This window comes from Plectropomus leopardus, chromosome 16 (assembly GCF_008729295.1).
Source record: "Plectropomus leopardus isolate mb chromosome 16, YSFRI_Pleo_2.0, whole genome shotgun sequence".
Taxonomy (NCBI): Eukaryota; Metazoa; Chordata; class Actinopteri; order Perciformes; family Serranidae; genus Plectropomus; species Plectropomus leopardus.
In genome coordinates, this window is record NC_056478.1 from 19760354 (window position 1) to 19775627 (window position 15274).

The 15274-nt window shown below is 38.5% G+C and overlaps 1 protein-coding gene across 2 annotated transcripts in view; it reads right to left on the bottom strand.

Moving 5' to 3' along the window:
• ryr3 (ryanodine receptor 3) overlaps positions 1-15274 on the bottom strand; it is a 142537-nt gene that overhangs the window by 97809 nt on the left and 29454 nt on the right. For both annotated transcript variants that reach the window (XM_042503061.1, XM_042503060.1), the window contains exons 4-11: positions 9786-9860; positions 9265-9343; positions 9054-9166; positions 5684-5783; positions 5267-5360; positions 4415-4489; positions 3114-3270; positions 1357-1521 (exon numbers count right to left, since the gene is read on the bottom strand). In XM_042503061.1, coding sequence (XP_042358995.1) covers positions 1357-1521; positions 3114-3270; positions 4415-4489; positions 5267-5360; positions 5684-5783; positions 9054-9166; positions 9265-9343; positions 9786-9860 — 858 coding nt within the window. The remainder of the gene's footprint in view (positions 1-1356; positions 1522-3113; positions 3271-4414; positions 4490-5266; positions 5361-5683; positions 5784-9053; positions 9167-9264; positions 9344-9785; positions 9861-15274) is intronic.

Consider the following 15274-nt stretch of genomic DNA (forward strand, 5'->3'; position numbering starts at 1 on the left):
GATGTCCCTGGAGGCGCGCCCAGCAATGAGCTGTGTTCATGTGCTGTCCTAATCCCCCCTGTCTCACCCAAAACTAACTGTCACCCTCCACATGGCCCATTATCACGTTTAAATGGGTAGCTTCATCATGTGTACAAGGCAAAAGAGTGTCGGGGGGGATGTGTCAAGAGGATCCAGCATAAACTATGATTTTGAATAGAATGTAAAATAGATATTTGCCTGGGTGGTGCAAGTGTTTAAATAGCCATACAACGGTTTGATTGGGTGTGATTTGCTACTGTTTACATGGACTTCGAGGTGTCGAAGATGAGCTATGAGAGGCATTCAGGATCTTACTGTAAACACATAGGTAGCTACATGCCAGGTGCCAAACACATACATAGATATTTGTATCACTTTTCAACAGTGCAATGATTGGTACATAATTATGCCACCACCATTTTCACCTATGAAGCATGATAAGCCTGCAATGTGTTCCTAAAAGGATGACCAGAGCTGGAATCAAACCAGTATTTTTTCAATATAAATATACTACACATCACAACATGACATGGCATGTCTGAAAAATCACAGCAAAATGTTGTAATAATGTTTATCGGAAGTTTAATCATTTTGTCTGATTATTTTGTTGAATGTAAACTCTTGTAGAGCAAAAACAAAAAAGCTTGAACTTTTTTGTCAGTTTTTGATGATTTTTTTTTTTATTTTAATAAACTAATATCAATAAAAATGATTATCTGGAATAATACTTTCATCTGTACTGAGGCATCGTCCTTTTTTTTAAAGATGTGTTTTTTGTTTTTTTGCCCTTATTAGAGATAGGACAGCTCAAGCATGAAAGGGGGAGAGAGAGAGAGAGAGAGGATGACATGCAGCAAAGGGCCACAGGTCGCAGTTGATCCAGTTGTTGTCCCAGCGACCACTGCAGCGAGGACAGCAGCCTCTGTACATGGGGCGCCCCCTCTACCAGGTGAGCTACTGGGCCCCCCTACTGTTATTCATACAGGATGTACAATGTATATACCTGTATAACAAAGGAAGCTTTCCAGATAGTAAACATCAAGTAAATGCTAAAAAAGGAACAACATTATACTTTATCAACTACATAAGTATTAGCCAGTTCTTGGATGAGCTAGAAACTACAAAACCATCAACAACACTACACAGACATATACATTTTTCATGAACTGTCTTTCATTTAAAAAACACTTCTTATAATAGTTGAATGTAATGTCTTTTTGATGTGTATGGAAAGAATGTAGTAAAATGTGAGCTCTGAAACAAGTCATTACAGTGTGATCTCTGGACTGGTTCAGTAAAATGTGAGGTCTGGAGAAAAAGTTTTATCCTACTTACTCTTCTTTTCAGAGGTCCTAGGCGAGACGATTTGGCATCAGGCGCCAGGTAGGACAGCCACAGTCCCGTCGCAACGTGCATGACGAAGCAGACAGAGTCCCCATACTTGATCTCTGGCACTCCCATGCCATCGATGTCCCTCTTTGGGCCTGAGTCACCCTTTTCCTGTTAGCATTGAGAGGCACATTACCAAATACACACACACACACACACACACACACACACACACACACACACACAGATATGACAAATGAAGATATGTTGTTATTAGAAGGTAATCAGAGAGGCAGGTTGAGTTGAGTGCATTCATTGGCCTGCCAGGAGGTTGCTGCTGGCCTCATTAGCTCCTCTACATTTCTGGCACAGCAGAGATGGAGCGATGCAGCTGATTGTAGTCGACAGCAAGTAGCGGGGAACATATTAATGCCAGTGTCCAACATTGCAAAGCATTGACCTTTTTAGATACATGGACCAGCTGGCTCTGGGTTGGGTGGACGGAATAGAGGTGACAAAATATATAGAAAAAAAGAGTTCCATCTATATTTATTTTTCCAAAGAAGCATGAATCCTCAGTAATCCAAAAACGCCTGCAGGAATAGTGATAACTGAGGGTGGTTACACTGCTGTGCTGTCAGGAGTGGGATGGGTTGGAAAATTAAAGCATCCGAAGTGGACAGCACTCAGGAGGATTTTATACTGTACCTATTGTAGATAAAAGGATATCTACAGGGACACAATGACACTTTGTGAAGGTGACTCATGGCATTGAGCTGTTTATGTGGCTGTAGCCATTTCACCACAGGATAATAAAAAGGATTACTTATGCAACAAGCTATAAATCTAGGAATCAGCTGCAGGATAGATATAGCCCCAAATTTGAGCTAAATCCCTGCAGGTGAGAGAGGTTAAACACAAACACATACGCGTAAAAGCTGTATTAGGATCTATAGTATCCAGCTCTAATTTTGAAAAAAGATAGTTTGGAAGGAATGATTACACCGTTTAGCTTTAAAACAAAATTAGGAGTCAAAGTCGCTGTTTCACAACGGGAAATAAAACTGAGAAGAACAATTTCACTCCTGTGTCAACTGCTACATCTAAACCATTAAATGAACAAGTAAACACCTCACCGAACAACATCACTAAAATGCTCATTTTCATTTTGAATTTCAAGTAAGCCACATGCTCCTTTCTCACACTTATTTTTGGCAGCAAGGCTTTATTTTTGGAATGCAAGCCATTAAAACAAAGAAGTGAAGAGCCCTCGGATTGAGAGAGAGTTCAAAAACAGCGTGGGATAAAAGCGTGAGTAATTGAGGGGAAGGAATAAGCGAAGGCAAGTGAAAAAATAGAAATATCCAGAAAATCCCCAATGCATCCCAGTGAATCTTCATACTGTAGCGGTGATAGTGAATTTCTTTTGACTTCCTAATTGAAAATGGCAGCATCCAAACCAACTGCAATTAGGTCAGCAGACAACATAAATGTTTGCTCCAGCATTTACAATGCTGTCTACTCAGCAGCTGTGAAAAGGTCAATTAATTGTGGCAAGCCATGAGCTCATTAAGAGCTTACAGTCTTTGATGAAGCAGTCAGAGGGAGATATTTTGAGTTTCTTTTAATGAGGTGAGTTTATTTACATCAACATCCAAGGCAGCTTTGAGATGGTGTAACTGCTTTGCTCAAAGGGCACATCAGAGCTAGTTGTAAAAATAGAATAAATAAAGTGTGTTGATATAGAGATTGTGAGCACTAACCTTGGAGGACCTGAAGCAGAAGGCAGTAGCCGAGGTGTCGGACTTCTCCCTGACCTGCAGGACCAGTCCACGATCCTCAGTCAGGGCCAGGTAATGGCCAGTGGAAAGGTGGCGTAGTCGAAAGGCCTGACCCCAACGGATGTGGCTACCACTCCAGCTGAACAGAGCACAAAACTTTGCTTACAACACTGGACTGTCTGTTTTCAACACTAAAAGCCTCATATGGCTGATTTGACCTTTATTTTGATATTGACAGGTGACAGGCACACCGGTAATAATATCAAACTTTTTCTGGTGTTTCTAACATTATTTTTAGGGCTTTTAGATGGGGAATGACATGCAGCAAAGAGCTGCAGGCTGGAATCAAACCTGAAAATGTATGGCTGAGTTTGTTTAGGGAGGAAAAAAAGGAGTTGCTGCAAAAAACCACACGCACACATTTAAAAAATAATATTTTTTAATTTTATTTTTGAATAATTGATATCTGTGATATCAATTATTTCCAAAACTTAGAAAATGACCTAGGTGATTAGTTTAATCAATGGCTAGAAATGCATGTTTCTCCAGCAATATAATCATCATAGCTAGCTGAAATTCCAAAATCATATAACCTGATTTTATGAATTAATGAAAAAAAGATGCGACTAGTAAATATCTGTTTACATATTTACAGGACTGCCGTCTTTTCTATGAAACAGACTGTGCTATTACACCCTTCACTGCAGATTAAATCACCCAATTAGAATATTTTTGAAATGTTTGGAAAACCAATCTGCAAGCGGTATAAAAACGTCGACTGAGAAACAGATAAAGTTGAACTGTTCACTGTCTCTATATGGCTGATACAGTGTGGAAAATACAGATAAAAATCGCTCCCTGAGACAAAAAAAGGAGAACATGTACTTTAATAGATGCACCTGCGCCATTTCTAAGTGTACAGACTCTGACAGGCAGTCCCAGTGAGAGCCGGCAGACGATGTGACTGGAGGGAAATTGCGTGGGTGGCCGGTTAAAGAAAGGAAAGAGAGGAAGAAGCAGGAGGGTGATAGACAGAGAAAGAGAAATAGATTGAAAGGGATGGTAAACAGGACCTCACCTTCTGAAGGACTTTGCCAACTAATTGGTAGTGACAGTTCAAAGTAGACGGGGTCTATTTATAACCTGCAGTACAGTAGCTGTGACTTTTGCGTATAAAGCACCAATTCTATTTATTCTCGTTGAAAAGATCCCATCAAATAAGACTTCACACTGCGTCAGGAGTTTATTTTTTTCAGCATGTCTGTATTTGGGTCTGATCTCACCTGATCCTGAGAGGCTCCAGTCTCCAAAGTGAGCGGGCCCTTGACGCTCCCTTACCCGCTTCATAGTTGACTATCCTGAGAGCACAAAGACACAAGTGGGGGCGTCTATTATTTATGAGTCCTTCAAGTCACAGTGGGAATAAAAAAACGTAACATGAAGAGTTTTTGCAACAGTTCTGGCACAGGGAATACCTGTGATGTTGATTAAGTCTCACTGCTCAAGTATTTGAACAAAAGTAACACTTTTATGTGACTTATCTCACAAAAGCACAGAGTTTGCAATGGATATATGTGTATCTTAAATTCTGTGCTATGTGCTTATGTGCTATGCTGAAGCGACTAACATGCACATGAAATTTTGATTATTAGTAACATTTTGTCACAGACCAGACCATACTTTTCCTTTATAGACAGATAGAAAAGACCTAATTTGCTTTGATTTTCAGGGATGTTTAAGTTTTTCTGGTTGAAGAATGATCTGTCTGCTTACTATACTCAATTCCTGCCTAAAATTGACACAAAAGAACAGTATCAAAACTTGAAAAAAATGAACTGAATTCTCAAACATAAAAACTAAAAGGGGGAAAGAAAAAAACTTGACTTAATACCCTTTTCACTCCAGTGAAGGGCATGAAAGATTTTTTTTTCAATTTGGAGCTGCATCATGACACTAATGCTTTTTTTCATTCTGTTATATACATTCACACACAGTACCCACAAGTCTTATTCTGCTGACAGCTACTTTGGCCTTCTAAGCTACTTTTCCAAATGTTAGTTTCAAAGACATTTGGTCAGAAAAAACTTGTACATTAACTAAATTTCTTTGAATTACTGAGCTAATTATCTACTAACCTCTGCTCCTCATCATTCTTGTCTGCTCCAGGGATGGTCAAGCTCTCATCATGCCCATGACAAAGACGCATCACATGACCACCAGTCAAATACCCTGATAATAACAAAAACAACTCTGTGATACAAAATGCTTGAGATTTTTTTTTCTTTGGTCAGGAAAAAAATATGGAAATGATTAAAACATATCAACTGAAAGACTACAGAATCAAAAACACTGGCTGTTTTCTACAAATGTCAAAATGTGAGTTGTCAGATTTGACTTAGATTTTTTACTTATTGCTTACAGGTAACACGTCCAGAGAGTTATTAGACACACGAGAGCCATTTGAACACGACTTTAAAAATGTATTTAATTGTTTGAATGAGAGACAGTCGTTATAGTGGTTGCTGATATTGTGGCCAGGGTCATGAACTTGCCTACAGCCACGCTGCTTGAAGAGCAGGTCGGCTGGACGTTCCACAGGGTCTGCATGAAGGAGGCGTCCACCTGGATGTTGCCATTGGAGATTGAGAGGTGCTGGAAGAGAGAAGCGTGTTATACATGTCATGTATACACAGCTTTAGACAGAAGGGTGGAGGCTGCCAGTGTAAAGTTGTTGTGTTAGCAGGGTGGAAATATAGACAAACATAAGATTCAGCAATACTGTACAGAGGAGGGTGATGTCCCGCAGTTGGGATTTGAAAAAAAGGTTATAACAACTTTGCGCCCCTCCTCTGGAGCTGCCAAACAGTGTTGTAATGCTGTGGGCCTAAAAGCACTGCTGCATCAGTGTTTCTCTATGCAGCAATGTCCAGATAATACTCTACAATAACTCCTTTCAGCAGAAAACTTGGAGCAGCTCCTATTTCCCTACAGGCACAATTCAGAGGCGAGTGGAAGCTTGAAATGATCCTCGCCTACAGCTACACACCAGTGTTTCCCCTGTATGCATTCAACAGCAGAGAAGCGCCGCTGCTAAACGATTTGCACCACCGCTATATCCCCAAATGCAATAAACTTGCTATATCTACATCTTTAAGCAGCCAGAGTCTGTTATATCCCTGGTTTTGAGCAGTGCCAATTTCTTGCGCAGGCCCAGCTTCAGCTGAGAAATTAAAAATAGCAAAACTGACAGCATCTCACTTTTGAGCGATAAACAGAGTTTTGTTTTTCCATGATAAAAGACGCAGCAAATTTTTATCCACTGCGCCAACTGTGAAGAAGAATTTAGCAGTAAAGTTGTCTCTTTTTGTTTTTGTAAACATCACAGGTGTCTGCGTACAAAGCATGTAGTAATCAGTGAATGGGATACTAGTATTTATCATGTATACAGAAATATAAATAAACAGATTTCTCTGTGTTCCATGTAAATATAATATCCCGGATATGATTTGAAACCGGGATACTCATGGTCATGTAAACACGATGCAAGCAACAGTGTCCCGGAGTACTCCAGCTATCATCGGGGAGCTGAAGACTGGGATATGATGTTTACAAACTAACACAAAAATGGGATACTTCAAAAAATTCACTTGATTCAAAATTATTTGTATGATTAAAAACACAAAAGTTAATACTTTGTTAAGTCTTGAAATATTTCACTAAACGTGATTCAACATCTACTGTAAAACTGTGTACAAATTGTGTCTACAGCCCTTAAAACAAATCTAAATCTAAACCTTAAATTTCTTCTGGCAGCACAAAATTAAACTCATTCACTTCAGAACCACTGCTGGAAAAAAAAAACACATCCTTTCAAGAGTTGATGTGCAGATTGTCAAAAACATGTAACTGTGGTACATCTTGTTCCATTTCACTGAAATCCCTTTATAAACGTGTATTTTTCATGTCATTGTTGGGCCAAATATAACCATCTATTTAGTGTTTTTATTCGTCTGTCTTGCTTTAAAAAATGTACAGTATACCATCTATTTCAGTGCAACCCTTCCTACGTGTTGACAGATTATCTGGATTGAGGGAACGCTGTGCATCAACATATTTCACCGAGTGTACTGAGTCAAACTGTTTGTACACCAGCTCTCCCTGATATGAGTGTTGTCCTGACACTTGGGCACCAGGCTAGACTAAGAGGAAACAGAAACTGCTGACACAATTCAGCCTAAGTGGACACAAAGACACAGAGCCACAAACGCCAAGTCCTAAAAAGACTGTGTTACAACCTCTCTGATTGTTCACAGTGATGGTGCACTGATTGCTTTTGCCTGAATATCTGATGTGTCCCATTCTTCAAAAGCTGAGCTTCTGTCGGGCTGAATCAGGTGAAGATTTCCCATCGGAGGAGGTGAAAGTTTGGCTCTTTGCCAGTTTTGCTTTAATTGCACATTTCCCTCCCTGAGGGGCTGAGCAGCAGCTAGAAGCCAGAGCTACTCACTCTCCTATGCATGGCACGTCGCTGTCCCTCCTCCTTTCCATTTCTCTCTTTCAGCCTCTCCCTCTTAAAATCTCACTCTCCTCTCTCTTTACCAAGTAAGTTAATTGAGGTCGGGTGTGTAGCTCTGCATAAGGGAGCGGCATTAACTCTAAGCTCATCAGTCAGATGGGTGCCTTCCCTAAAAATGATTTTTAAAAAGAAGCTGCACAGGAGAGCTTTACAAGTAATCAGATTTCCATTACAGATAGAAGTGTAAAGTTTTAAAGTTTTCCCCTTGAATTGCCTTGTCACTCTGAAGTTGGCTGGAGTGAGATGGGTATCGGAGCCATCTGACGGCTATAAAACTTTCCGAAGTGCCTTTTTGAGACAGACGGTGAACCGCAGCAGATAACTCAAGCTAGCTATGTGGGGCGCATAATCTCCAAAAAACAACCATCTTTCTCTGCACTTGGCAAATTGTCTGCCTCTAAACACTTGCAAGTTTGGAGGGTGACAATTCTGTCTGAAATGAAAAACATTTGGCAAAGGAAGCCCCGAAACAACAGCAAAGAAAATCTGAATTATGTGAAATCTGACAGGCAAAGCAGACAAAGGAAAATGAGAGATGATACAGTGTGCATCAGAAACAAGAGACTGAATCTGATATATCCAGACTGTCTGAAAAACAGTAAATATTCATGAGAGAAAAACCGCTTATCTGCAAATGAGAAACTGAGTGGAGGCCTGCTGACTTAATGACAATTTCTTGAGCTGCAATTAACCAATCGTCATTTTTGCATCTGCTTTCAAGTACAGGATGGCAAGTTTCAAACAGCTTATTTTCTGTTCTTAATGCTTAACTAAAACGCTGACTGTTTCTAAGAAGAGTTACTATGGGAGTACTTTGTTTCATGGTATCTAAATTAAAATACTTACTGGCCAGTATGTCTAAACATCCAATATTTCTTTAGAAAGCTGGTAAATCACACTTTGGAATACCAAGCTACAGTCGAAACACAGCAGAATGTGCAGTGCAGTTTGTTTCTGATAAAATAAATATAATTCTGCAAGAAATTAGCACAGCAATAAAAATCTCTGACTTCTTAATAAGCCTTCATTAATTCCTGTGCAAGTGTTTTAAGATATTCTGTAATACATGTGTGTAATAAATACCATTTTAACACAAGGCTGTGCACCTTATAATCTACATATTATTAGTGTATTTCTTAAACTGGGTAGTAAGCTGCTTCTACAATAGCAGGGGGAAATAAAAGTTTTATTGACCTGAATTGATAGAATTCCAGGAAAATCTGCTCAACATCTTCTATCCCAAACTAATGCATTAAAGTCTTTGCTCCAAACCACAACTTCTTGTTTTCCAGTGGCACCAACAACAATATGTGTATGTTTCAACAGCTATACCAAACTTTACCTACCAGGTATCTCTCTGTCGACACGCTGACTAAGATCAGGTCATCTCCGATGCGGACTTTCTCTCCCTCGGATCTCTGCTTGGACGCAGGGTGAATGGTCCACCAGCAGGCCTCTCCTATTGACACAAATACACAAAAAGATTATTCATATTGGTGAACACATAGAACACATACATTGTTAGATAATCCTGACTCCTCTCTGTTGTTACTGTACCTGTTGAATCTTCTTGTAGTCCGACATCAAATGACAGCTTGTCTGTTAGAGACCTTGATGTCTTCAAACAGGTCAGGTACTGGGAAGTGACAAATAAATTAGTCTTAGGTCATAGAAAACATTAAGACAAGCTGAAAGTGGAAGACAGCTCTTGTTCAAATGCCTCATAAAAATATGAGAGTACTCATTTATGGATATTTATGGACTTAGAGAGATATACCTTGAAAGCTAAAATGATTAGTTAATTTTTTTATTAGTTGATTGAGAAAAATTAAACAATTTGAATTCGTTAATTTATCTTGTCAAGTTAGCGATCGAGTAAAAACACCAAACATTAATTTCAGTTTCTCAGATGTTTAGATTAACACATTTATGTTTATTGTATTCATCTGTAAACTGAAAAAGTATATATATATATATTTATGTGTGTGTGTGTGTGTGTGTTTGTATTTTTTACTTCAGCATGTGCAACTAAGCACCACTTCACTGGACAATCATCAATTTGTGTTGCTGATACTCACCATATCACTGAACGAGTGGCGTAGGAGGATGGCATGACCATAGAGCAGGGTCCGGTGTCCACCTCCCTGACCCGCCTGTCAGGATATACACAGGTAACAGATTATCATCATATCCTCACATCCTTGACCTCCGGACCCTGTCTGGTTTGACTTATCGCCTCTATAGTCTACGTTAGTAACCTCCACTTCACCTCTATGTCAGATATTAAGAGTGTCCTCTGCTTTTGATCCTGTGTGGGTAAACTACACAGGACAGAATGAATAAAACATTCAACTTTGGACCTCAATTCCAAGTGCAAGCAGGAAACAGACAAAGAAAAAGGGAGGGAAACACACAAAACAAGACACGCAATCAAACAAACCAACAAACACAAACATGTATAGTACCACACTAGTTTGACGGCTTGCCCATTCTTGTGACAAACAAGAATATTTGTGATACACTGTAGCACAATGGCAGAGGAAATGTGAGGAAACAGTTGAGCAAGAGAGAGTAAAAGATGCGATTTCATCTCCACCACTGAGGTGAATAAAGAAATTCGACTTACCTTTTTAATCAACCTCTAGCAGCAGAAGAAAAAAAGAGAAGGTACCATAAGCATTGACATCTAAATCATCCCTCATCATCTTTTATTGGGTTTTAGGATTGCGAGCCACATCAATAAAAATTTGGTACAGGGCTACAGCTATGTAAACAATTTTGGATCAGGCCTACTGCAGTTATGGAGTCAGTTCACTTTCATTTGAGTGTTTAGTTTTATGTAAATATTGTAATATTTCAAGTAAATATGCTACTTAACATTCTATACATGCTAAATATGTATCATTACCACAGTGGAAATTTCTATCCACGGGAATATAATCAGACACTCTAGAAGATAGAAGGTAGATTTATTGGTCATTTTTTTATTTTCAACAATTAGGTTTATTTACCATATGTGACTGTCTGTTTGAGGTGACAAACAACATTTGAACTGCTCATAGAAACAGCTGGGACCAAGATCAGGACTGGGACTGTGCTAACCAGTGTGACGCACACTGCAATGTTTATCCAACAAGCAATACATGGAGGCTATCCTCTTTCTTGCCCAGTTGTCAGCGTTAATTTGTACGTTTGCCTGCGGAGTCACATTTAAACCAGGTTCACATAGCTAGACCTATATCCACACTTCATTTTAGCACTGTGCCAGCACTGGAGAACTGACCTAAAGAGACCTCTCAACTGGCCCCTGAATTTGACCCCAAGCTAATTCTCTTTTGGCTACCAAGTTTCTCCCAGATGGCTTGTATGAGACAGACAAAAAAGGAAACAGATTTTGATCAAAAGAAAAATTGGAAGAGTATCCAGCAACAGCTGGGAGTGAGGGAGGGGGTACAGAGAGCGAAAAGAGCCAGCCTGTATTTCAGTCCTGCTGTCATGCTGACACATCAATGCCAGGAACTATGACCTTTGGTGTGGTGCACCTCCAGTTGTAAGCAGGCTGCTGTATCCTATACAGCTTTTCACTGGGAGAGTGTTTGTGTTACAAACAAAGATAGAGATGTTTGTGTGGAAGTCTTTATGTTGTTACACAATTCCATGTACAGTTAACTATGGCTTAAATTAATACTGAAAGTTTTTTGGAAAAATAATTGGCCAACACCTCGTGTCAAATCATGGGGACTTAACTAGACGCCAAAATCATCCTTTATGCTGTGGTAAATTGCTAGCTCTGACACTCAGTGCCAGTATTTAACTTGCACCAGTGGTGGAATGTAACTATGTACATTTACTCAAGAACTATACTTAAGAACACATTTTGTGAACTTGTACTTTACTTGAGTATTTTCTTTCATGGCACTTTAAACGTTAACTCCACTACATTTCAGGAGGAAATATTGCACTCTGTACTTCATAACATTTACCCGAACACTTTAATTACTTCGCAAGTTTAAAAAACAAAAGAAAAATGCATAAAATATTATGTTTTGTTATAATTTGAATTTATACAATAATTGAATTTATACAAGTACAGCTTCAAAGATTAGTTGTTAATTAAGTCAGTCAACTGACAGAAAATGAATTGGCAACTATTTAAATAAACATTTAAGGTTTTTTTTCATTTCATTTAAAAAATAATAGTGTGGATGTTTTTGCCATTTTGTAAATAATGAGGTTTTGGGTGTATTTATTTATTTATTTTGCAGTTTTTATTTTTTTGTATGTTTTTCTATTAAAATAAATAACTATTAAATAATTTTGAGTTATTAGATTTTTCTGTGATGGGTACTTTTACTTTTAATATTTTAAGTATTTTTTCCTGAATATTCTTACTTACTTTTACTTAACTATAATCTTCAATGCAGGACTTACTCCTAACTGAGTATTTTTACTGTGTGGTAATAATACTTTTCCTTAAGTAAACAATCTGAATATTGCTTCCACCACTGACTAGCACACACTGTACTGAATTGTGTACGCACACTGGCCAGGTTAAGTAAGTATTAGTACCATTTAGCTTTAAAATAGCCCTAATTCGCATATGTCGCATTTGTGGATGGCTTTACATTTAAGTAAGGCACCTATCATCAGCATTCAGTGAACAAACATTGAATAAACAAAGCAGGAGACAGGGAAGTTACTGTACGTCACAACAGTGTCATAACAAATGCTTGCCAGATTAAGCGACACCTTGCTAAAAATACGAGTAAGCAAACATTAGCACTTTCTCTGTCTGGCTTTATTTACTTTCCCATTTACATCATTGAAGTTAGCTAGAATAGCACGTAAAGCAAATCGCCTAAAACTAAAACAAAGTCGAGCCAACACGTTTCCATAACAGATCTAACAAAAATGTTAAAAGTTCGGGTTTATTTTATTGCTTAGATGTATTTAACGCAGCTAACGTTACCTTCATAGACACCTGTAGCAACATACCCAGTTATCCTCCAGACACTGCAGTCGTTAGCAATCCAACAGAGCAGCACTTCAGGTGAGCTAACGTCATGACATTTATTATGCGCCATCTTCGATATTTTTGTAAACAGTTTAAATCACGAGTCGTGTTTCTGTCTACCTGACATCGACGCGTAATCTTCTGATAATGTTGCTGAGAAACTGAGCTGTCTTTTTTTCAGTTAATTAGTCCGAAATGTATTAAACAGTTGCTACGCTCATACTTCAGCCTTACGTTTGAATTTTACGTCTGTCGCGTTCACGTACAGTGCTGGTGACGTCATCACGTCAGATATGATTTAAAAACGTACTTTTTTTCATGGGTCTTTTTGTGGCGCATGCGCACGTCTAAAACGGTAGCTGTCATCACGGATGTCTAGCATGGATGTATTATAAGGAAGTCTAGTAGGTCCTAATCTAACTAACCGTCCTCATTACTACCTGTTGGGGAGTAACTAGTTACATGTAGGCCTAATGTATTACAAAATAAATGCTATTGTAATTAGTTACAGTTACTGAGAAAAAATATGTAATTAAATTACAGTTACATGAGGAAAAAAGTCAAGTCTGCACACGTACTTCATGCCATCACTTGACCAGTCCTAAACTATTGCCATAGTAATTTATATATTTTCTGCATTTGACTTTATAAGCAGTATAATAGGCCAGTGTAAAATAAAAACTAACACATGGATGATTTTGTAGACTTTGTTATAATCTCTGCCAACATCCTGAGTTGATCTTCTATTCCTGACTGCTCGGCTTTACAAGAATGATACAGAGTGTGCTTTGTCTTTGCTAGAGCCCAAAAGAGCCATTACACCAAACCATGACTAAGTAATTTACCTAAATGTTCACTTATTATCCATAACCTATCTTAAATGGAAGAGTAGGAGCATGGGAAATAGCAAACTAATCACTTTTTTCAAGGCCATGTAAAAGGGAGTCATGCCAGACTCATTTGCTAAGTACCATCTGATATATTGATTCCCATGGACGTAGTCCGTGCCCTGTCCTTCAAATCATTTGGATAATGAGACAGTGATTGCACCCCATTTGCTTTGTATTTACTTACATAACAGTCCATTAAAATATTATGTACATTGTCATGCGTACCATGTGAAAGTAAGGGGGGGGGGGGGGAAAAATATAAATAAAGTTTTTTTTTTTTCTTTTTAAAAACAAATCAAAAAAATAGAACTACAGTTGAGGGATGAAAAAAAATTAAAACTAAAACTTAAGTGTAGCATGTTGGCCGTCCAGTGATGTTCTGATCTTTTTTCTTTTTGCCCACGATCCTGATCCACGTCATTTGATATTGAGTATGTGTCGATACCAAATACAAATCCGATACTTGAATTTACCTGGTTAATACAGCCGTTGAACAACAACAATTTCAGTTCCACTTTAATTCGTGTTGCAGCTTTGAAAATGTAAAAAATCAGTTTTACTAAGTTGAGTAGCAGCATTACAATAAAACCTGAATATCTTGCATAAATCATGCTCTCTGTTTACAACACCTGTGTAACAGTGGACGTGAACAAAGAATCAGGCAGGGTGCATGCTTAAAATAACAGATCCCAATCTATTAAAAAATGCATTGATCATACCCGATACCAATCCTTCTGATCTGAATGAAGGACCTATTAATAATCCTCGAGACATCTATAACAGCTTTGCTCAACAGTAGTGCATGTGGACACTCTGAAATCAAAACTGATTTCAGGACATTTCCTCGTGTCAGTACCCTTTAACTGAATTGATGTTAGAGACCAAACCCAGAGAAAACAGAGCAGCACACCCAAACCACAAAGTGAGTTTCCTGCCAACGTGTGGGGTTTCCAGATCCTTTGATATAGATTCGGCAAATTAGATAAATACAAGAAGTCATTACTGTCTTTGGTAAGCAAAATCTAATAATATATGTATATGCATGTATCTTAACAGCACAAACATTGTAAGCTGCATACGAAGGCTTGAATTTTTTTGCATAAAAAGCGAAAAAAAAGGGATAATGAATAGCTTAAGCAAATGAGAAGCAGACACTATCACTTGAAAGTGCTTGCACACTTGCACACAAAGTAGTCTTCAGAGACGAGGCAAAGCATTCGACTCCTGTGCACAAGGTGACAGCACCAACGGATGTCTATTTCAAGATTGCCATAATTTAAAGTTCAGAGACGTCTATGACAAGCTAATTGATTGTCTACACGCTGGCTGAGGGAAAGAGAATATGTTGAGCTACGGTGAGGTGAAAGCTTAATTTACTATCCAGACAGTCTACACAGAAATAAATGTATTTTAATATCCAGCTGCACAATATGTGCTGAGGTGGAAAAATTTGAATGTATTACCATTAGCTAAATATCTCTCCACATTGCAGTACCTGCCATGGAGATTTAAACTAAATGCCGTACACACTGTTAATGCAGATTTTATGGCAATTGAGAAATGGGCGTCACTTCAAGTGAAAGTGCCGGGAATTCAACCCTTTCGTTTGGCAGTCTGTCATGCACACTGATGGCATGATGGATGAATGAACTGATGGACCTAC